Genomic DNA, 23,022 nt, shown 5'->3' with positions numbered 1-23,022 from the left:
ACAAAATCAAAGATGTTGATCTTTATCTCAAAAGTTATGTTATATTTGTACATTCAGTTCTTACAAGTTTGTACAAAACATTTAATAAATCAAGACCTCAAAATTATTTTATTTAGCTCTTTTAGTTTGTCTAATCTCAAATACAAACTTGATTCCTGAATAATAATATGGTAATCAAGGATATGCTTTATCCAAAGCTTCTTAGTTTATTACTCATCATATGGCAAGATTTAATTAAGCAATTAAAGAAAAGAATAATGAAATCTAAGAAATAAATACTAAATCTACATAATTCGAGAAAAAAAGTAAAGCATTTTCTCTGAGAATACAAACATTAAGACTAAATGAAATAAAGAGAACAATCTTATCTGTATCTTCAATAGGCTATATTTCAGTAGCGTATTATCTAAATCATGGGTTCCCAAACTCCATCAATGTGGGCCTCCCTTCTGAAAACACTGACACACCCGCGCCCCCCCAAATTTGTCCATTTTGCAAGGCAGCATTAGCTAGCCCATAACGTTACACAGCTAAGTTAGCTCGGTGGCACATGTTGCTAGTTAACGTTATGACGTTTTCGCACAATATATTCATGCCTGCGGGGGGAGACTCTCTCTGCACTATCCACACATTTAGTATATATCTCTCCCATTATTTATTTCGATCTTCTGATCTTTAAAATCACATTTCATTCATAAAAACCATAATTTTTAAAAAACAAAACAAAACAAAAAACATGTTTTTCCTTCTTTCTTTTTTTTAACCATCCCTCCGCGCCTCCCCTGAATTTCTTTGGGGCCCCCCAGGGGAGGCCCGCCTCACAGTTTGGGAACCCATGATCTAAATAAATCTAATCTCTGAAGAATAATTTAATAAAGACTATCATCTCTGTAAGGCTAGTCATCCTGAAATGTGTAGTATTCCATTCAAATCAAATACAAGTTTCTCTAAAATAAAAAAAAATCACACAGACTTTGAGCAACTACAAGCACACAAACCGAAGAAAAAAACAGAACACGAGAAGCTGCATTCCATAAAACAAAGGTCTTGATGGCCTCAAGTCTCCCTATTGAGAGTACAAAGACGCTGGAGGTGCCTGTATCCTGCTGGCCCTTGGGGATGTAGGCTTATGGTCAGTGCTCCACAAGCTCTCGGCCGTGAGAGCATTTCACAGGGAACAAAGACTAAGCATTTCAGCACTCCTGTGCTACAGTGGTGGTAGCACTATGCATGCTGTATTGGCAGCAATGTCTTTGTCTTAGTGCAGTTCGCTCACGAGGGGGGTCTTAGCACAGGTGCAGGACAGACTTGTTGATCTCCGGATTGGTCCAGTCATTCCTGAGGTCATCAAGGTGATTGTCAAAGTCAACCAGGCTCTCATAGGACCTGCCCTCCAGCAGAGAGGACGTGATCTTCTGGGCTTCATTCCAATCCTCAAAACAGTCCCTGGAACATGAATTCACATGTCAGTACCTGAGATCATGGCTTCCACAATCACAACCATAGAAATACAGGTTTAGGCTGCATATTGGGATCCAAATGGGGCTCCCAGGCGATAGTGCACAGTATGGTCCCTGTAAAGACAGCTTCAATGCACAATGTGAGAGGTGAGGGCTAGGCAGAGATACTTACTCATTCACCTCCCTGCTTTTCCATTTGTTTTCATGATGGTCATAGATGGATACGATGGGTTCAAAGCAGCTCATGGTTAGCCTGCTGCTGTCCACCTAAGGAACACGCATTATGACACGAGGTCCAGTGGTCAAAACGTTAATAACTTTGGTGAATGCACAGATGAAAAGGTGAATACGCAGAATCGTCGTTCTTTCTTGGGTGATCTGAGCGTAGCAACTGAGAAATGAACATTACCATTACAATTGCCGCTTCACTAAAGTTCTCTGAAATCCTGGCAGCAACTTTTTCTGCGACCTGGTTGGGTCTGGAGACACAAAGAGAGACCATGTGAGGAGTCAACGGCATAACTCATCACAGAGCCGGGGGGAGAGAGAGAGAGAGAGAGAGAGAGAGATAATTCAGTGTCAAAACAATGTTACCTGAAATCCTTTGTACGCTCGTTCGCTTGGTAATACCCAGCAATTACATATTTGTTTTCCTTACACCATGTGTCGATCTGGAGGGGACAAGCAAACAAAATCAGAGTAACGTGACGAACCTGAGTAAAAGAGGGCAGCAAATGCAAGCTGAAGCAGCATGCATAAACGATAACAGTTGATGAAAAATAATTGGCGCACCGCGCACAACACTCAGAATGCAGGTGATCCGTCCACTTACCAGTGTAAGAGCGACCTCCAGCATCGGTGCCAAAGCCAGTGTGCCATGGAAGAGTGGTACACAATCCACACAGAATATTGGAATGGAGTGGGTGTCCTTCTTCTTTTCTTTTTGTTTCTCGGCAACCAGCAACCCATTTACAGCAGAGTGGGGATATTTGGCAGCGTGCAGAAGCATCTTGCAGTAAGCTTGGCTTGTCAGTTTAATAGGCATGCTGATGGTCAAATTAGCAGAGATCCTGCTAGCTCGTTGTGTCTGCTAACGTTAGCTAGCTAGCTAGCCTACAGTGGTTCGTGGTTCGGAGATTTTTCTGTGTGCTAGCTCAATGATATCATTACCGATAGCTACTGCAGATCCCAGTGGACTCTGTGCTATGAGGTCTAGAATGTACACTAAATAGTAGGAAAAAAATACAACTCACTTTTCGTGAGCACTGGGTAGCTGCTTAAATTGGTCTAGCTCAAGAGCAATTCACGCTGCCAAGCAAGAATCTCTCATCTGATCATGATTTGCGCCGGTACCGTAAAGTGCACTGAAGGGACGGAGTTCCCAAGCATGTGGTATACAATGCACACCATTCGGGCTCTCTCCCGAATGCGTCAGGGGTTTTGAAGACGTACAGATTTGCGCCAAAATGGCAGCAATAGAAGGTCAGTTTCGATACATGCCGCTGTCGTAAAGGTTAATTCTGTTTTCCGCGTTATTTTTTCTTACCCGCATATGCAATATATTAATTGTTAGTCAGTTCAAGTTACATTTCTGGTTCAACGTTCGTTCTAAGAAATAGTCATGGATGTATTAATACACATATTCACATGTTAAAGACATTACTTTTGACCTTTTATGTGGTTTCCCGTCAACCCCCTGGTGAGGTGTTTCCGCTCACTTCCTTTACGATTTTCTGAGCTTCGGCGAAAAGAGGACATGTAAGTGACGAGGAGTTACATTTCTCGAACTAACGTTATATACATTTCACATGAAAGTATCCCAGTTGATATATATTTGCGATCTTATATGGGCGAATATGCTCGATATAGTTAGCTAGAGTAATCTGGAATATATCTGCACTTGATACAGCCAATTTAATAGATGTGACATTGAAGGGGCTAGCAACAGTTTAGCAGTACAGGTAGGCTAGCTACAGATTGGTTGCTAGCTAGCCAGCCTGTTGGGAGGCTATGCTAAATAACCAAGGATCATACCCGTCGTGTTTAGGCTGAGTATATCACAAACGAGCGATATTTCCATCTAGTTGTATAGCCAGCTTTCATTGGCTGGCAATGGTGGTGGCAATGCGAATGAAGCTGTAAAAGCATAGTTCTATCTGTCCCGGCCGGTATGACCTTGTATGCTAGCCACCGCGCCAGCTCATCCATGTTGTAGTAGCTAACGTTAGTAGCTAGTAGACAGCTAAGCTAACGTTAGCTAATCTGACGTTAGTTGCTAGATGCAGATGAATTGTTCGTTAGCTTGATACTAACGTTAACATCAGTAAGTACTGATGCGCTGTTGTGTTGGAATTATGGGAATGTGTGGTTTAAATGAGCTAATAAACATAGGTATTTTATAAAGGCTCACATTAGTGAGCTTATAAACAAACAAAAAAGCTAGCCAGTTTTGGCCTCTTGTCTAACATAACCCAAAAAGGGACACATTGGCATATCTCTATGCAGTTTTCACCAGACACTGACAACATGTAGCTATAATATGGTGACCTTCTAGATTGAGAGCATCTGTTGTAATTAATGTTTAATTATCATTATTTACTAAATTGTCTTCCAGAATGCTGGCCACCAGAGCCCTTCGCCTTGTTGGCAAGCGTGCCATTTCCACATCTGTATGTTTACGTGGCGGACATGGTGAGTAATAACATTAACACGTAAATAAATATGAACATCACCAGTTACATGTATGTCAACAACACATTAAATTGTGCCGGTGGGGAATGCAAGTGCATTACATGTGGACATGTGCGAGTCTGATGTCGTGAGCTTTGTTTCCTGAAGGAGTTGCCAAGGTGGAGGGCTATACTCTTCCAGCCTACTTTGACAGACCAGAGAACCCCCTTCCAGACATCCAGTTTGTTCAGGACCTGAGTTCCGAGCAGAAGTTCCTGAAGGAGAAGGAGAAGGGGTCCTGGGCAACACTCTCCAATGATGAGAAGATTGCACGTGAGTACCATGTCATAACTCTTTTCATTCAGTCTGTCTTCATCATAGGTTTGCACAAACCTAGCCTGCATGTCTTATTTATTTATTTATTATTGTATATTAAAGATTCAAACTTTGTTTTAATTTTTGCATTGTTTTGTGTTATACGTTTTAGACTGCTCTCTTCAGTTGTGTTGTGTAGTGCATCCTCTGATATGAGGTTGTTTGTGTTTGTATGTTGGCAGTGTACCGCATCAGCTTCAAACAGAGCTTTGCTGAAATGAACCAGGGAACCCAGGAGTGGAAATCTGTCGTCGCTGGCATACTCTTCTTCATTGGTGTCACAGGCTTCGTTGTGTTATGGCAGAGGAAGTATGGTAGGTTCTCCAATATGGAAACTGATGGTGTGAACCAGGGTGGGAATTACACGACGGCCATGGCCGTCGATGCCCCTCTCTCTGGCCGTGATGCCCCGAAAATAATTCTACCTCCTGTGGCCACCGTGGCTTTTGTGCCCCTGCTACCATCTAAATCTCGAGGTTGCTTTAAAAGCATCAGTTGTCTCCTGTCGTTTTCTTGATATTCTGAAATGATTCAGTTGAGGCTACATTGATATCAATAAAACATTACACTGGTAGTATACAACTGTAGCCTACTAGTGGCTTTGATGCATCGTGAAACTGGCACGTACAACCAGCTGCAAGGCTGGTGCTGCGCTGTGGTTCGTTGAGCGCAAGCAAGCAAACAAGGTCTGAATTGACTGTATCGATAGCTAATAAATTATGACATGGTTCAAAATGCCTTAGATATCTAGCCATTGCACAACTATTCTTCTTTTTCAACAAAATAATTTCCAGAGCAGAGAAAGTCTCTCTTTGTGCCTGGCTGACTGAGACCACAGGCACAGCTTCAGTTGGCTAGCTAACGTTAGCTAATCTTACATTACTGATAGCCAGCATCGTTAGTGCTAAGTAGATAGCTGACTTATTGAGTGCTTAACTGAGTCAACCCATCTGTTTTTAATACCTATGTAAGTTGACAGCCCCACTAGCTTGCTAGTTAGCTAGCTACCAGCTACCTTTCTAGAATAATGCTGTGACTAAAGAGACTACATCAACTGAAACAGATTGTGCTGCTAAGTGCATGGATGATTGTCAGGTGGTGGCTTGGCTATACTATAGTGCTACATAGCATTTCTAGTGAAGGGGATCACTGAATTACTGCTTTAAAGTCATTTATTTGTAAATTTCAAATCCTCTTATTTCACTCAATGGCCTTTGTGCCTTTGCATGTGGCCTTTGTGCCCTAATAAATTGAGTGCCACCGAAGGCCAAATGGCCTTGCCCCTAAAATGACAAAATTCCTACCCTGGTGTGAACAATGGCGAAGGTGCATAAATATGGCACTATATGATGTAATTCAATTGCTCAGAGTCCTCTACACCTGTGCTTGAGCCAGAATGCATTGTGTATATGGGGTGGCATGTAGCTCAGGAGGTAGAGTGGCCATCTGGGGATGGCAAGATCCCCGGTTCGATCCCATCCAGAGTGTGCCGAAGTGTCCTTGAGCAAGACACTGGACCCCAAAATTGCTTGAGTGCGGCATGGTGGTGCAGTACCTAGTAATGTCGACTCACAGCAAGAAGGTCTCTGGGCCTTCCTCTGTGGAGTTTGCATGTTCTTCCTGTGTTCGCGAGGGTTTCCCCCATAAAATCACCCAATATGAAAAACATGCAGAAGAACAGATCGCTAAGCTGTCCGTCCCCGAGGACTGAAAAAGTGGCTACAATGTCGAAGGGCCATACTGAAAAGTGGCAAACGACTTCCCTAGCGAACTATGCTAGCATTGCTGCTCATGTCTCCGGAGCTTGACACCCTTCTGCGGGAGGAAGGATGTGAGAAGCTGAATGACATCATACAGCGACAGCACCATTTGTACTTGTCCATTGTGCACACAGTCACTGTGACGTGTGTTTTATAGGAGATTCGTAAGCCTTAGGCGCTGGCCATATACACTGAATATATATATATATGCTTATGAATATAGCATTAGCTACTGGTCTCTAAATATTGAGCATTGTCACCTAAGCCATCCCAGATGTCATTTCTGAGCCAGCTGTGCCCCTCTCCTGCAGTGTATGGCCCCGTACCCTCCACCTTCGACGAGGAGTTCAAGGCCAAGGAGCTGCAGAGGATGCTGGACATGAGGATCAACCCAGTGGAGGGTTTCTCCGCCCACTGGGACTACGAGAAAAAACAGTGGAAGAAGTAAACCCACCCATCCAGAGGGACCACATGACGACAAACCTCGAAACAAAATCATTAAGTCTGTATTTATCAACTGTTCACATTACCTCAGTCGTTGCGTTTTGGAAGGCCACTTCCTCTTAAGGTTAGCGTGTATTATAGAGAAGAATAAAAGTTCCTATGTTCCCTGTGGTATGTGTCACTCGTTCTTGTTATTGACCTTACTGCAAAGAGCAGTGTAAACGGATCTGGTTTGAATTGTCAGTCCGTCCATCCGTTTGAGGGAGTAAATGAGAATGTAAAATTAATTTGCCAATAATATAAACGGAGAATACATTTATTGGAGAGGAAAGTAAGTGTAGCCTACTCCAGAACCCAAAGATGACCTTGATAATGAAAGTGAATTTAATACGAAGTAAGATTACTTTCGAGCAGCAAACCAACTACTTTATATTTTTTACTGCCTGGGAATTGGTCCACGTAGTTCAATTTGAGAGGATTATGTATGGTCCATAAAGAGGAAATATAATCGCATGGGAAACCCTGATTTGGGAGAGTTCAGAGGCCGTAGACGTATGCATTAAACAATAAACGTGGCCCATCCTGGGATTATGTAGGTAGGCTACGATGCTGCATATTCCAGTGTGGAATATTCATCTCGCGAATTAATCCTAGTTCTGATGTCACGAATCCAGCTGCGTTGAGTGGTCTGCAATCCTTCTCAGAAATGGAATCCGGAAGGGGGTGACTGAAGCAGGAGCTAGGACAACACAAAGCATAAGATAGGCTATGGCTGGATAACAACAGTCCAAAGTTTAGTGCCGTCGTGGCTCGTATAGCCTAACTTTTCAGAGTTTGGGGGTTTTTGCGAAAGGTCAATTGTTTGGTTCCTCTTTAACTCCGTTCGTTCCTGCTCTGATTAGTTTTTAGAATTGGGAAATACAACTACATCTAGCATTCTGATACATTAATAATCGTTGTCTTCTAAAGTCATGGGAAATGGAATGAACAAGGTAAGTGTGCAGCCAATAATATAATGTGTATCTCTTTAGTTTAGACCATGTATTGTTTTTTGTGTTGTCTTGTAGCGAAGGAGCGTCTCCCCATGGAAGTGGGGCGGGCAAAACCGGGAAGAGGTAGGTGACTGTAGCCTGGACGTATGGAGGACAACGTCTGCTCATGGGAATTTTAATGGTTTTAATATATTATATGCAACGTTCTGACCATCGAAGCTGTCTTTGCTGTGTCAACTTGTATATCTAGTCCAATGTTTACTTAGTGTAATGTTTAGCGGTTTTGTGCTGTTTTGTTGGGAATCAAAAAAAAAAAAAGAAGGGGGACAGCCCAGCTGGTATGATGATAGCCAATCCAAAGAGGCTTGGATACACTGAAGGACAACAAATGATTAGATTATAGCTGGTTCATAAACATGATTTTGCAATAGTTATTTTAAATTTTTTATTAGCAAAAAATAAATAAATTGCAGGATCTCGACCCCAGGCCCCAAATGCATTTGAACTAGGCTACATGAAGTAGCCAGGCCCCTTACTTCCTGTTAAGGTAGGAGTCTACTGTTTAGCCTATATCTTACTGAACACGGTACATTACTGAAGCACCGACACAGAGTCCAACACTGTGAGGTGATTGGACTGTATTTATTATTTTACTTATTTATTTTGCCACAGGTCATGATTCCAAAATTCCTAATTGAAATGCATACAGATAAATGTTGATGAATAATGAATCAGTCATTCCTGTACTGTCAATCTTTCTTGTTTATGACTTATGCCAACATCAGAGTTGGGTCAGTACCTATCACCCAGATCCTGAAAGGCCTACGGCAGACCTTATATGGCTTTAATTAGCAGTAATTGGATGGGTTCCTGTTCTGTCTGGACCCAATGGCCACTTTAATCCCTTGCTTCTTAAGTATGTACAGCACTGAGGTCCTATAGCCAGTGTTGGAGGAGCGGTGTTTGTGATGGACGTATCTGACTGAGACATGTCTCTATCTGTCTCCTCACAGGTGGTTGACGGGCTCTACCTGGGGAACATACGAGGTGTGAGGAACATCATCTTTCGCTTTGTGAATGTGTTGAATTGTTTTATTTGCAGCTGAGCCTTCCTTCCAGGAAGTACTTAATTAAGTATAGTAGTTTCATTTTTGTGAATGTGTTGAGTCATTTTAATTATTTCCAGCAAAGCCAAGATTTCCTCCCAAGGAGTACCATAGCAGTTCATAAGGTGTGGGAGGGGGACCAAGGCTTTCTACATGTCTGAGGCAGATATTTTGATATTGATTACCAATGACCTATATGGCTCAGCACTGCCTCTCGTCATGTTCAGTTATTTTGTCAGTAGAAGCGATATCTTGTAATGGCAGTTTATTTGTTTCTCCTTCCTTAAAATAACACATCCAATTCTACAGTTTACCCATACATTGTCTGAGGAAATGAGGATAGAATAATTGATGTTTTGAATGAACTGTCACATAAAGAAAATAACTACATTATTAAGGCTTATAAGATGCAGGATGTCCAGGCCATGCCTGGAAACATCAGTTTAGTCTACGAGCAATGCCCCCCGTCATGTTGACCTATTTCCAGTCTCCGAGCGCTGCTTGGACCATCTTGTGAGGTCATCATCAGAGTGGCTAAAATTAGAGTGTGTCAGACGTCAAGCCAGCAGAGGAACACGTGGTTGAGAGGGAGACGTATCACACAGGGCTAAATGATGCATGCCTTGGCTAAACATTCACACAGATATGACATGACATCTGTCTTCTCTATCAACGTCATCATTCATGTCCCTTGACATGCTTTACGTGTTTACTGTAGGCTATTATTTGGTCACTGCTGTGGGTGTCATTGAACCTCAATCCCCCTCTCTCCCCAGACTCAGAAAACAGAGAGAGTCTGTCCCAGAATGGCATCACCCACATCCTGTCCGTCTACAACAATGCTAAGCCCGTCCTGGAGGTGAGTGTCAGACATGCAGCCATAGAGAATCAGAATTTGTTTGATTGCCATTGTAGTTTTTCAACATACTAGGTATTTGCTTTCGGGCATGGTGCATAACATGGAGACAACATTGGACAGGTTGCAGGGACGAGACAGGACAGTGCAAAGTGCAACAGTACAAAACGCTAGTGCAAAATAAGATAAGATTATTATTTTATTTTTTTAAACTATACAAAGTGTAGTGCAGTCAGTGTATGTGAGTGTTTGTATATGGTGTGTGCGACATCATATGACAGAGCCAGACTAAATATGCACAGGCCAAGAAAGTGAAGATGTGTTTATTTCCCAAATTCCAAAGAAAGACTTGTCAGTCATGTTCTTGATTGTGCTCATTGCAGGGTAACAATTGAGTGTGTAATGTAGCCTTGGAGCCACCAGGAGGTAGTGATGTCCCACAGTTGAAGAGGCATACTTACACTGGCTGAGAAGTGTTCCTCAAAGTAAATTGAACACTAGATCCACCATGATAGCACTAACACATCTAATGAATCAGTATATCTTTATAGCAGTATATCTTTAAAGCAAGTATAGAAAGTAGCTTGCCTTATTCATCAATGTAGTAATACGTTTACCAAATATATGATGATTGATAATAATAATAATAATAATAATAATAATAATTATTATTATTATATTTGTTTTTACCATTTGATGTACTGCACTTAGTTGTGTGAATTCGCTGTGATGGTAAATTCTACGTGCATATGCAGGTAATGTGACTTGGGCTTGTGCTGTGAGTCCAGGTCAGACACTTGTACAGTATATTTCTGCACTACTTTATTAGTTATGCACTTATCTCTGCTCACCCCCCACAGAACATGACCTACCTGTGTATCCATGCAGCTGACGCATCCAGCCAGAACCTGTGAGTACAAACACACACACACACACACACACACACACACACATACACACACACACCAGCGCTCTCCTTGGGGACTGGTCATGACTCACATACTGGTGTCCAAACGTTAATCTTCAGGTTCCAGGGTGTGACATGAAAGCAGGAAAAGCATATTAGTCATTGTGTGTGTGTGTGTGTGTGTGTGTGTGTCGTTCAAACAGTCTTTCACAGTGAACATAGAACCTGGACACACACACATACATTGTTGGTAAACTTTGAAGTCTCTTTAGTCCAGTTTTGTTACTGGAGAGATGCAGATTTACAGTGTTTTGTCTGGCCTGGCTCTGTTGGGTCAACAGTGTTTTGCCTGGCCTGGCTCTGTTGGGTCAACCGTGTTTTGCCTGGCCTGGCTCTGTTGGGTCAACAGTGTGCAGAGAGACTGTCACACATAGATAGTTTGAATTTGAGCTCTGACACACAATGATGCTTTTCTTAAATCACTCTCTGATACTACAAAATACGTTAATTATAACATATCAGTAACACAATTGGAAAACTATTGACACATGGCTTGTAAATAGTTTATTATGCAGGCCATGATACCAATACCTGATGTGTCCTTGGACTGTGACTTTGGAAAGCTTGTTGCTCCCTGTTGTCTATACCGCCTCTAACAGAAGACAATTTTGCTGGTCATAAAAGGTTAGTTATCATAGTATCATTAATTATCATAGATATCAAGTTTCAAGATCCAAGAGTCCTTTTATTTGTCACATGTAATGTACGGTGTACAGTCACAGTGAAATGTTACTGCCTATCATTAGTTAAGCAGACCCAGTGTTCGGTGTCTAGCATATCCTTGGCCATTTACTATGTATGTGTGTGTGTGTGTGTGTGTGTGTGTGTGTATGTGTGCGTGTGTCTGTGTGTGTGTGTGTGTGTATGTATGTATTTGTGTGTGCGTGCGTGTGCATGTGTGTGTGTGTATGTGTGCGTGCGTGCGTGTGTGCATGTGTGTATGTCAGTGTTATTTGGGAAACATACTGTTTGTGGAAACACCCATGAGTCACCTATCCTTCACATGCCCCTTTGCAGCCTGACCCTTGAGTCATTTATTTAAACCGTTTGGTCATTTACTTAAACCATTCACAAACCGCACTAGCCATGGTCATAACATGTTTTTTCATTAATCGCATTATAGCGTTCTCTGCATACAGGTCAGTCATAATGTCGATGATAGATTAGGAGAAGGCACCCATGCGGGAATAACTTAGGGATGTAGAGAGCGGGTGTCACACAGAGGTTAAGGAGGGCACCGCCCTCTCTGATGGAGGATGGCGTTGCTATGAGGCTGGTTCTCGGGGCTCCAGCCTCCCTGTCGCAATCAAGCGGCCTTCCCTCCAGGCAGCGCAGGAAGGAAGCAGCGCTGTGACATCCGGCTGTTGGCCTCAGCCTCCTCAGTCCTGTTCTGAACCCACTCTACTCTGTCACAATCCCAGGGCTGAGGAGTTCAGGCTAACTGTCGGTAGGCTGTAGGTTGTAGGTTTCATCACGTCCCCAGACCAGACCAGAGATTGTCACGGCTAGGGCCCTTCGGGGCCAAGACTGGGGCCTATGTTAATCACCTGACCCTTATCTAACTGGACATTACTGGAACTGGAACAAAACTATTTTAGTTCGTTGCAGAGAAAAATTAATAGATAAGAATATATGTTATATTAAACTATATTTATTTAGCTATTGTGTTTTTTATTTCGATGTTGTTTTTTCTTACCATCAGCCTGTTCAATCTGCAAATAACCACATGACTTTTTGCACATTTAAGATAACCGGAAACCTCTGGGCCAGAGAGACAGACAGAAGTGCTGAGTGCATCTTTCTGTCAGAGTTTGGATCCCAGGAAGAAAAGAAATCCGTCTATTTTTGCCACAGTCTGTTGGGCTGATTGAGTAACCAGCTTTCAAAGATAACCAACCATATGGCCGCTGTGTTGAGCAACCCACCAGCAGTGTTTCCTAATGCTGTTTGGATTGGCTTGATAGAGTCACACACCAGCATCCAGTGTTGTGCCAAGATACAGTACCTCTGCCATGGTACAGTAACATCAAAGTGATTGCCTGTGTGTATTGGTGGTAGTGATACGTGCAGCAGGTCGACTTTACACTGTCTGACTGGCTGAGTCACAGCCTGGTAGACTGCTTCAGTTTCTGTCTCGGGAGAAAGTGGTATGCCTGCCGGTCTGTCTGTCTGTCTGTCTGTCTGTCTGTCTGTCTGTCTGTCTGTCTGTCTGTCTGTCTGTCTGTCTGTGTCTGTCTGTCTGTCTGTCTGTCTGTCTGTCTGTCTGTCTGTCTGTGTGTATCTCTGTCTGTCTGTCTGTCTGTGTGTCTGTGTGTATGTCTGTCTGTCTGTCTGTCTGTCTGTCTGTCTGTCTGTCTGTCTGTCTGCCTGTGTCTGTGTGTGTCTCTGTCTGTCTGTATCTCTGGCTGTCTGTCTGTCTGTGTGTATCTCTGTCTGTCTGTATCTGTGTGTGTGTATCTGTCTGTCTGAGTGTATGTCTATGTATATATCTGGCTGTCTGTTTGTGTCTGTGTGTGTGTATCCGTGTCCGTCTTTCTGTGTCTGTGTGTATCTCTGTCTGTCAATCTGTCTGTCTCTCTGTCTGTCTGTCAGTCAGTCAGTCATGGCAGAGAGAAGCTACTGTAGACACCCCAGCCAGCACCCCCTCTCTCTCTTCCTAAGAACAAGCTGGTCACTCCTCCTCTCTCCTCCTCTCCTCCTCCCCTTGCCGACCTGGGACTTCTCAGCGTCTGGGCACTGACACCTACGTAGTCCGTATCTGAGTCTGAGGTTGCAGACAGACCGCTCATCCAGAATCCAGACACGCTACAGATGAAAGTGACCAGGAGCCAGAGGGCTTCAGGCTGGGAGTTTCACTTCCTACCGTTCTTTCTCAGATCCCGTCTAGTCGAGCTCCAAATCTATTTTTTACCTCTCGGCTCACCTATGACAAGGAAATCTGCACCCAGCAGAACAGCAGTTCCTGTACATTTACCCTAACCTGGGGATTTCTTTGTACCATATTTCTTTATACCATTAAATTCTATTTATCTATCTATCTATCTATCTATCTATCTATCTATCTATCCATCTATCCATCTATCCATCTATCCATCTATCCATCTATCTATCTATCTATCTATCTATCTATCTATCTATCTATCTATCATCTATCTATCTGTTGTTTATGTGTCATTGTGGCTGTTTTGTGTCTGCAGGTCACAGCATTTCAAAGAGTGCATCAGCTTCATCCACGAGTGTCGCCTGAGTGGAGGGGCTTGTCTGGTGCACTGGTGGGTGCAGCACCTGTAACTCCGCCTTATATACCGTGTTTTATACCGTGGCGTGGGTGAATACTCGATTCTGATTGGCTGGAGGGGTGTGTATTATTTCTTGACAAATGCACGGCTAGAGCCTCATCACAGTTTTCACAAATCACAAATGAATCGGGATTACAAACTCATCATTACCAGACTCTGTAGTACTGTACTGGTAAAAGTAACTGGTAAAGGTACTGTAGTCTATGGGATTAGCTAGTTTGGGTTGCTAGGCTCATTGTTTGGGTTGCTAGGTCATATCCAGGGGTGGAAGACATTGCTGAAAGAAAAGGTAACGGACCCTTTCCATTTCACTTATGGTTCAAACCCCATTTTAACTATTGGATGTCATCACTGTTTCTCCTGGAAATATGATATTCAATTTGTAATTCTATAGCAATGTGAGTTAGCACTGAGGGACTATAATGAAAGTCAGCAGTAAGCAGAGCATAAATAACACATTTCTTTATATTTTAATGTAGAAAATGTAAGTAAACGGCACATTATTTTTGTCTTTGGCAAGTGGCCATGGTATAAGCGGGATAAGTGTGTATTATCCCTTACATGCTGTATATAAATAAACCATACCTGACCACTATGCTGACCGCACATGGTAGCTCATTGTGACACACACACACACACACACACACACACACACACACACACATTCTCTCTCTCACACACACACACATCCACAGCCCCTGACATCAGTGAATCGAACTAAAGTAGTAACACTTCTGGGTGTGTAAGGTTGAGGTGGTGTTGACCCTGTCCTCTGCTGTAGCCTGGCAGGCATGTAAGGGTTAGGGTTAGGGGTTAGGTGGTGTTGAGGTGGTGTTGACCCTGTCCTCTGCTGTAGCCTGGCAGGCATGTAAGGGTTAGGGTTAGGGGTTAGGTGGTGTTGACCCTGTCCTCTGCTGTAGTCTGGCAGGCATGTAAGGGTTAGGGTTAGGGGTTAGGTGGTGTTGAGGTGGTGTTGACCCTGTCCTCTGCTGTAGTCTGGCAGGTGTGTCTCGCAGCACCACCATGGTGGTGGCCTACCTGATGACTGTCACTGACCACGGCTGGGAGGACTGTCTATCCGCCGTCAAGGCGGTCCGCTCCTTCGTGGGCCCAAACTACGGCTTCCAGAATCAGCTGCAAGAATACCAGATGACCCAGGTCTCAGAGGTACACACACACACACACATGTGTATTTATTTGCACTTTTGTATAACAGAGTACAACGACAACAGAAAATAAATAGATTGTGCAGGTGAACATCTAGAAAACCCCAAAGGGCTTATAAAATTGATCAACCTCAATAAATCATTGGTACATAGTCATTTGTACACTAAATGACTAAAATAAATAATAAATAATAAAACCGAATAAAGAAAAAGAGATTAAAAGGTGTGTGTGCTGTGTGTGAGCAAGTTTAGCAGAGGGACACAATCATCAGGTTGGTTTAATTAAATTACGTTTGGTTCATTAGATAGATTCTCAGTCTGTGTTTAAAATGATTGAGAGAGTTTGAAAAACACACGATATTTCTCTCCAACACAAGATTATTTCGCAATATAATAGAATAATTGGCCTTGCCAAGTATAATGTCCGTTCACAGGAAAAACACCCACTGATCTTAGCGCCCTCTAGAGAGCGAACGCCTACTCGTGTATTGACTTGCAGATCCAGATGTATTTACTGTAACACCCTGGTATCCTGCCAAACAAATGTTTTGATTTGGTTAGTTTCACTTTAGCAGTTAGGTTTTTAACCTGTCGTCATAATTTATTGTAAGTAGAAGTAACAACAATAAACAATTAGTATTTCCTGGATACGTTATCTGATATTTGGCATCTTTCCCAGCCATATTCATGCTGTCTGAGATCTAGGCCTTTTTCCTGACTGGCTGGTTATCAGCCTTCACACTGCTGTTGATGGGAGAAGTTCTAGTACCATAGATACTGTGGTCTTGAACATTTGTGTTGTGTACACAGTGGCGATTTTAGCATGGCATTTCTGGAGGGGCAGTTTTATATTATGTCACCATCACAAGAACTAAAGGTAGCCAATTAGTCTACGGTAGGTAGCCTACATCAGAGCAGAGGCTACAACACACAAAGTTAACGGCACATTAACACACGCAGAGTAGGCTAAGCAGACCCATAAGAGAGCGCATGCCCGGTCCAGGGTTCTGAAAGCAACAAGTGACAAGTGTGCACCCATCAGACCTGGGCACTACGCATAACCTATTAGTACTCCACTTATATCACAGCCAAATAGTCTACTACAGTGAAGGCGCACTGTCCACATTAGTCCCCCTCACACATCGTCTCAAAAATGCACTGAAAAATGCCTGGGTTCAGTGAGTTCGCTGACTCGTCGTGACCACGCAAACCCATTTCGCACTTCCCACAGAGTTTAATACAAGTGATCAGCCTCCCCAGAACATACCGATTCTCCTCGGTCTGTTTGTTGTGCTCCGCGATGAAACGGCGAAACGCATCATCTAGTTGTGCCTGGACGTTGAGCTGCCCCAGTAAACCCAGCTTCATGGCACAGTTCAGATGGGACGCAGAGCTTTCATGCTTCGCTGTTCTTTCTGACAGATGTTTAATGTCTTTGAATCCAGACGATGCCCAAACAGAGTCTCCACCAAAAAGAATAAAAGGGAAACAGAACAGCGCACTTTTCGAGGTGCTAGCAGTTAGCCACTTCTTTTTCTCAAACCATTCCTGTTTGAAGGTACGGGTTACCTTATCTCCAGCCTGGAGCAGCACCAATTCTTCTGGTCGTGTGGCCCTAAACATTTTATTTCCAGTTTCTCTTCAAGTTTCAATGTACTAAACCGCACATTCAACAAATAATCTACACTATTCATTGTTGCACCTGAAAACACTTTTAATTTCTACAAAACTTTAGCTAGCAGCATTAGCTAACGTAGATCGACATCGACAATGACCCAGTAGTTCAACTTTGATCAACGTTGTTTTATTATTCCCTGGCTAAACCTGTTGCCAGGTAGATTTCGTAGGGGAAGAGACTTTTCTGCCCCTCCACCCAATAAAATCTGCGTGATATTTTTTCACATTACTCCCGACCACGCTCACATTGTCGCTATAGCAACAGTAGGGGAGAACGCTTCGGTGCCCCTCTGCCGAGTCAGAGCAGTCTGTGACACACTCATACAAAGGGAATTACTGCAAAACAGCACTATACATAGTGTCAGTCAGGTTTATTATATTTATACATGCTATTTTCATTTTCACCACTGAATCACTATTTTGTATTAATTATAAAATAGATTTTTCCGAAACACAGTTGTAGGCTAAGATGCATCTTGCACAACAGCGCCACCTGGTGGGGCACTGCCCCACCTGCCCCTAATGTAAAATCGCCACTGTGTGTACAGTACCTATCACTTTTGCTTCATGCTGATTGTATGTGTGTGTTTGTGTTTGTGTGTGTGGTGTTGTTGTATACCTACAGTACCACTTTTGCTTCATGCTGATTGTGTGTGTGTGTGTGTTTGTGTGTGTGTGTGAGTCAACGAGCATTTATTGAAATGTGTATTTGCACTCTATTCATATAATAGTGAATATCCCTTTGCATATTCACACATTTGATGTTAGAGAAAGTGAGAAAATGGCTTTCCTGTTGTTCTTCATATACATACCACCTAGTCTGACTCACAGGATGGAGGTTTAGGATAAGCCTGTCATTGGCTCCGGCTATTTCTCAAGACGTGTGATACACACACACGCGTGCACACACACATGCACGCACACACACACACACACATTTTGTGGATCGAAGGAGTAGCTGAGAAGGAGGAGGAGAAGTTAGCCTTTACAGAGATCAGAATCACACTTCATTTTATTGCCATTGTAGTTTTTCAACATACTAGGAATTTGTTCCAGGCATGGTGCATAACATGGAGACAACATTGGACAGGGTGTGGGACAGTGCAAAGACAGGACAGTACAAAGACCAGTACTAAATTTGAGTGCTAATAAGATTTAAAAAATAACAATAAAAAAAAAATATATATATACAAATGTAGCGCGGTCAGTGTATATACACAGTGAGTGCAATGTGTAATGTGTATATGAATGTGTGAACAGGTATGTAGTGTGTGTGGCGTGATATGTGAGTGCGGTGTGTAGTGTGCAGTACATTTGACGGTCAGGTGTGTGGTGGTATGGTGGCAGCATCCAGAGCGGGGGTGGGGTGGGGGGGATGGGGGGGGGGGTGTTGGGGGGGGGGGGGGGGGTAACTCCTCAGTCCACAGAAGGGGAACTGGAGGGGGTTGCTGTAATTGCATTGCATTAGCCTGGTACTGCTCATCACATGCTCATCATTACTGTCAGCAGTTACATTGCAACACGTCTTGGCACAGAAACAAAGAAGGAATAAAGATTGTTATACTCTCTTTGTTTGGCTGCTAGGCTCTGATTTCCAGGACCAAAGAGGAAATGTGATTTATTGTGTCTTGATTTTCTCACAGCCGCAACAGGCATGAATTACTAGATAACTGCATCCCCTGAGAGAGCCAGTCTACCCAGCAGCCGCTGTGTTGAGGAGAACTACAGTTTAACATTTAGATGAAATGCTAGGATTTGAGTTTGTCACCTGGGGTTAGATCACCGAACACAAATTACCTTCCTCCCTGCTCCAATACCGTGCAACTTTGTCATTTGTTATGTGGGATCCTGCTCTTCTGTTCATCTGTGCCCCTAGACAGATGAGTTGGTTAGGAATTTGGTGCCTTGCTCAAGGGCACACGGGTAGGACTGAAGCTGACATCTGAAGCCAGTAGTCCCACCAGTAGCATCAATTAATTATCCAGCTTGGGACTGTAACCAGTGACCTTCTGGTTCCAGGTCCAAGTCCTTAGTCAGTGCTCTACCTGACTTCAACTCCATCTCAGTTCCATGTCTGAATGTTCTGTGAAACACCCGGTCTATGGAAATTCAACAATGTATTATAGCATCTAAGTATGAATGTTTGGTCAAATACTGAATAGGTGGAATGAGCCCACCAGTCATGGTAATGCCCACCACCCATCCCCAGGCATGTGGTCTGCTGTAATGCTGCATGTATGTACTGGTCAGCCAAGGTCACTTGCCAACCTGCTGTCAGCATGAGAAACACACAGACGGTTCTCTCTGCCTGGTGTGTGAATCTGATGAAAAACACACAGACCGCTCTCTCTGCCTGGTGTGTGTGAATCTGATGAGAAACACACAGACGGTTCTCTCTGCCTGGTGTGTGAATCTGATGAGAAACACACAGACCGCTCTCTCTGCCTGGTGTGTGAATCTGATGAGAAACACACAGACCGCTCTCTCTGCCTGGTGTGTGAATCTGATGAGAAACACACAGACGGTTCTCTCTGCCTGGTGTGTGAATCTGATGAGAAACACACAGACCGCTCTCTCTGCCTGGTGTGTGAATCTGATGAGAAACACACAGACCGCTCTCTTTGCCTGGTGTGTGAATCTGATGAGAAACACACAGACCGCTCTCTCAGCCTGGTGTGTGAATCTGATGAGAAACACACAGACCGCTCTCTCTGCCTGGTGTGTGAATCTGATGAGAAACACACAGACCGCTCTCTCTGCCTGGTGTGTGAATCTGATGAGAAACACACAGACCGCTCTCTCAGCCTGGTGTGTGAATCTGATGAGAAACACACAGACCGCTCTCTCAGCCTGGTGTGTGAATCTGACGCAAAAGCACTGAAACTCTCCTTCTATGACTACTAGTATATTCTGACTTCATGTTTCATGTGTTGGGCAGGAATCTACTGGTCAGGCAAACATGCATTGGGTGGACAACAGTTGCTTGTAACAAACTGTCGTCCGTTTCAACATTATTGTTAATGTTTGCAATATGCGTATCTTTAATTTGACAGACATGAATGATTTATTGGTGTTTTATACTGGACCCAGTCAGTTGTTTTGTATGGTAATGATTGTATTAGCCTACTGTTAATGACCTTGTATTAGTGTACGTGCCATTACTGAAACACCTAATGCTAGAGATAATTTTCAGGAACATGCATTGGGTTTACTTTGAGATATTTTCAGTTCATCCTATTTCGCAGTATTGCAAAAAAAAAAAAAGGAATTTCTTTTTTTAAATGTTTTCTTTTCTTTTGATGGAGCTTTACTGGAAGACAGAAGTTGAGGTGGAGTAAGAGGCAGCAGGGTCATGTTACAACTATGCTTATAATTACACAATAACCAGATCTGAGATACATAGTCAAGGAAAAGACTGAAAGAATGAATAGATTTGATACATGTAGGGTTGAATATGCTTGATTAAAATGTGTTCCATTAAAAAAGAAAACAAAAAATACTGTCCAAGAAATGCAAAAAATACTAGAATAGAGTGGAAAGCAACTCAAATAACATTAGAAATTTCAGTGATGCCATGCCAATTTCTATTTTACAAACATTACTTTAGTGATTATTACACCTTCAAAATAAGTAAATACTGTTTTCATATTTTTAATATTATATCAATGTTGTATTTCCAAATCCAATCCAAAAGAGTATTGCTGGAAACTTTACTGTTGAAGATATTGCTATTTGCCATCGGTGTATGAAAGCTTTATTCTGGAGGAAGGCCATGAACAGAGTCATAAGGAGTAGGATATGGATCATAATATTTGTCTATATATATAATAAGGACTGGTGACAACCTGACCCCCGATTGGTTCTTTTCACGCACATGCTTTAGCTTGTCCTGTAGCCAATCATGTGCTAGGGGAATCCCTGAACTACTAGCTACTGCACTGTGTGAGAAGGAATGTCTGGTGCGTAACCAGACCGGGGGCAGTTTCCTTGTAGGGCCGTCATTCCTGGCCGGCCCCTCCCTCCTCTCTTCCTGCCCCGCCCCCCTGTCTCTGTGTGGGCCCCCAGACTGGGCTCCCTGCCAGGTAGTTCCTAGCCCCCTCCAGCAAGGACAAATTCCAGTAATAATTGTACCCCTATGCCCCTAACCTGACGCACCGGATGGTTTGTTACACAGAACTGTCTGGGAACTCTCCTTTGGAAACTGTTTGGAAAAGGGCAGGCCCTTTCCAAGAAACTTGGCAGGTGGCTTGGATGAACCATCTGTCTATCATCTTCCATGGGCTAACTTCAACTAATCAGATCAACAAACTATATATCGCTTCTTGCTGCACCTAAACCAAGCCTGTGGCTGCCTCACAGGACTCTGATTGGCACAAACAGATGTATGTTGAGCCTGGCTGGACCGATCTGTGTGAGAAACAGGATGTGAGCTCGCAAGATCAGGATGGTCTCACAGGAAGCCCGTAACTAACCCTATAAGAAAGACTAAGAGACATAGAAAGAGTATGCTGATCACTCACTCACACACTCTCTCTCTCTCATACACACACACACACACACACACACTGTCCATCCTTACGGCTTCTATGACAATGGTGCACAACAGAGGATGAACTGAAGTATGTGACCCTCTCTCTCTCTCTGTGTGTCCGCCCCAGTACCGGGTGTGGTTGCGGTCCAGTTTCCCCCGCAGCTCGTTCCAGGACCAGGAGCAGGTGGCGGCCCTGCTGAGACAGTACACCGAGCAGCAGCAGCAGGAGCACCAGCGGAGAGGCCAGGGCCCGGAGTGGATGAACCAGGCCACCAGCGTCTACCCCCTGCCCTACAACGCATACGGCTCCGGGGGCAACAGCTGAGCCTGGGGTCCCTGATCCAACCACTCTCCAGCTCAGGGGCCAGGGGACAGTGTGACCCCCCTAGCCCCCACCAATGAGGCGCTTTCATAGATCTTAGAGGAAGAGATTTGTGGGCTTTCTGGTCAGGAGTTACAAACTGGACTCAGGGGGTCAAAATAATCCTGTTCCCTTGATTCTAGTCAAGTGCATAGGTGTAGGGGTTAGGGGGCTGTTTTGGAATTGGGTAAAAGACTCACTACTGCACTACCTCTCGTGTTGTCCAACAACACCACTGAACACACCTGAACACAGCACCTTGAGCACTGATACTCACCAAAGCCTTACTCAGACCATCTTAACACAGCCATACCCCAACAAGATCAAAGATGAGGCTCTACCGGTGTATGTACCTGTACCCCCTACTCAACCTGTTTATCCAACAGACACAACAGAAAGATGATTGTTATTAACAACATTGTTTATTCAAGTTATATCATATCATATTGGCATGAGCAAATGTAGCTCTGTTTTTCTAAGCAAAGCTGAACCAAATGTATCTACATGGCATAAAAGCTTTAAATTTAAAGGTTTTCAGCTTAGTCAAATGAATGATTTGTACCTGTCCAAAGACAAATAGGGTCTTACTTAATGTACCGGCAAATTCTGTGATGTTTTGAGTTGAATCCTTATTCTTTAACCAATAATTGTATAAGCTTCAATTTTATGCCATTGGAAAAGCAATGTTGTATCATGGTGTATTGATCTACCTTTTTAATACAGAAATTTATAATTTCATCGCCCAAAATATATCTGCTAATAAAAACTATTTATGAAGCTAAAGATCTGTATGTGTATAGGCCCAATGTAGGCTATGAGAGAGAGAGAGAGAGAGACAGAGAGAGGGAAAGAGAGAGATTCCAGGCTGGCACGGACATGTTTGCAGTAAGTTCTGTGATCTGAAGATAGAGTAACAGAAACCAGTTTCGCCTAAACAGACTCCTTTCCGTGGCCGTGCTCACCCTAACACTCCCAGGTGAGCACAAAACCACAACACTGGCTCAAATCCTCAAAGCCAACCCGGACATGTGACTTCACGTCCACCACATCCACTTTTCAGAGTTTCTAAAGGTTCCATTTTGGTCCATCTCATCGCACAACACTGAAGAAGAGCAGCCATGATGTGTAATCTGCCCTTCTTCATAAACAATCACCCTCATCAAACTGTGGAAAAACCCTCTCTACCTTGCCCTGTCATCAAAACAAAGAAGCGATTACCCCCATTTCAAATGCAGTATATGTATGGGAGAGTATGCATATTCATCACTCCATAGTAGCCTATCTCACATGTCCTTCAAACTATAAATCTCAGCCCTTCTTCACAGGATGGTGTTATTCATTCTGACCGGTCTACGAGT

The 23,022-nt window shown here is 43.4% G+C and overlaps 3 protein-coding genes across 3 annotated transcripts; 2 read left to right on the top strand and 1 right to left on the bottom strand.

The window, feature by feature from the left end:
• Positions 1-111: 111 nt before the first annotated feature.
• Positions 112-2,645, bottom strand: emc8 (ER membrane protein complex subunit 8). Its single transcript, XM_084437220.1, has 5 exons — positions 2,293-2,645; positions 2,055-2,131; positions 1,870-1,939; positions 1,633-1,727; positions 112-1,446 (listed from the first exon to the last, which is right to left on the bottom strand). Exons 1-5 carry the CDS (start codon positions 2,503-2,505, stop codon positions 1,287-1,289), a joined length of 615 nt encoding a protein of 204 aa, XP_084293346.1. The 5' UTR covers positions 2,506-2,645; the 3' UTR covers positions 112-1,286.
• A 547-nt stretch (positions 2,646-3,192) lies between these two features.
• Positions 3,193-6,879, top strand: cox4i1 (cytochrome c oxidase subunit 4I1). The gene is made up of 5 exons (XM_084436532.1): positions 3,193-3,218; positions 4,075-4,151; positions 4,299-4,463; positions 4,688-4,819; positions 6,577-6,879. The coding sequence occupies exons 2-5, from the start codon at positions 4,076-4,078 to the stop codon at positions 6,711-6,713; spliced, it is 510 nt and encodes a 169-aa protein (XP_084292658.1). The 5' UTR covers positions 3,193-3,218; position 4,075; the 3' UTR covers positions 6,714-6,879.
• Positions 6,880-7,423: 544 nt separating this feature from the next.
• dusp22a (dual specificity phosphatase 22a) lies at positions 7,424-22,402 on the top strand. The gene is made up of 7 exons (XM_084436625.1): positions 7,424-7,701; positions 8,715-8,748; positions 9,584-9,666; positions 10,524-10,573; positions 13,828-13,902; positions 14,925-15,096; positions 21,431-22,402. The coding sequence occupies exons 1-7, from the start codon at positions 7,681-7,683 to the stop codon at positions 21,626-21,628; spliced, it is 633 nt and encodes a 210-aa protein (XP_084292751.1). The 5' UTR covers positions 7,424-7,680; the 3' UTR covers positions 21,629-22,402.
• The last annotated feature ends 620 nt before the right edge of the window (positions 22,403-23,022 follow it).

Source organism: Borostomias antarcticus (genome assembly GCF_949987555.1).
Source record: "Borostomias antarcticus genome assembly, chromosome: 4".
In the NCBI taxonomy this organism is placed as follows: Eukaryota; Metazoa; Chordata; class Actinopteri; order Stomiiformes; family Stomiidae; genus Borostomias; species Borostomias antarcticus.
Note: the sequence above shows the minus strand (reverse complement) of the source record. Positions and strands in the feature narration are given on the sequence as shown.

What these genes read in the sequence shown, in the direction of transcription:
- emc8 (XM_084437220.1), bottom strand. Translation starts at nt 2,505, where the DNA reads ATGCCTATTAAACTGACAAGCCAAGCTTACTGCAAGATGCTTCTGCAC. An exon ending in TGGAGGTCGCTCTTACACTG is followed by an intron (nt 2,132 to 2,292) that starts GTAAGTGGACGG and finishes TGTCCCCTCCAG; the next exon opens with ATCGACACATGGTGTAAGGA. An exon ending in GTGAAGCGGCAATTGTAATG is followed by an intron (nt 1,728 to 1,869) that starts GTAATGTTCATT and finishes CGTGTTCCTTAG; the next exon opens with GTGGACAGCAGCAGGCTAAC.
- cox4i1 (XM_084436532.1), top strand. Translation starts at nt 4,076, where the DNA reads ATGCTGGCCACCAGAGCCCTTCGCCTTGTTGGCAAGCGTGCCATTTCC. An exon ending in ATGTTTACGTGGCGGACATG is followed by an intron (nt 4,152 to 4,298) that starts GTGAGTAATAAC and finishes TGTTTCCTGAAG; the next exon opens with GAGTTGCCAAGGTGGAGGGC. An exon ending in GTTATGGCAGAGGAAGTATG is followed by an intron (nt 4,820 to 6,576) that starts GTAGGTTCTCCA and finishes CCTCTCCTGCAG; the next exon opens with TGTATGGCCCCGTACCCTCC.
- dusp22a (XM_084436625.1), top strand. Translation starts at nt 7,681, where the DNA reads ATGGGAAATGGAATGAACAAG. An exon ending in TGGGAAATGGAATGAACAAG is followed by an intron (nt 7,702 to 8,714) that starts GTAAGTGTGCAG and finishes GTCTCCTCACAG; the next exon opens with GTGGTTGACGGGCTCTACCT. An exon ending in CTACCTGGGGAACATACGAG is followed by an intron (nt 8,749 to 9,583) that starts GTGTGAGGAACA and finishes CTCTCTCCCCAG; the next exon opens with ACTCAGAAAACAGAGAGAGT.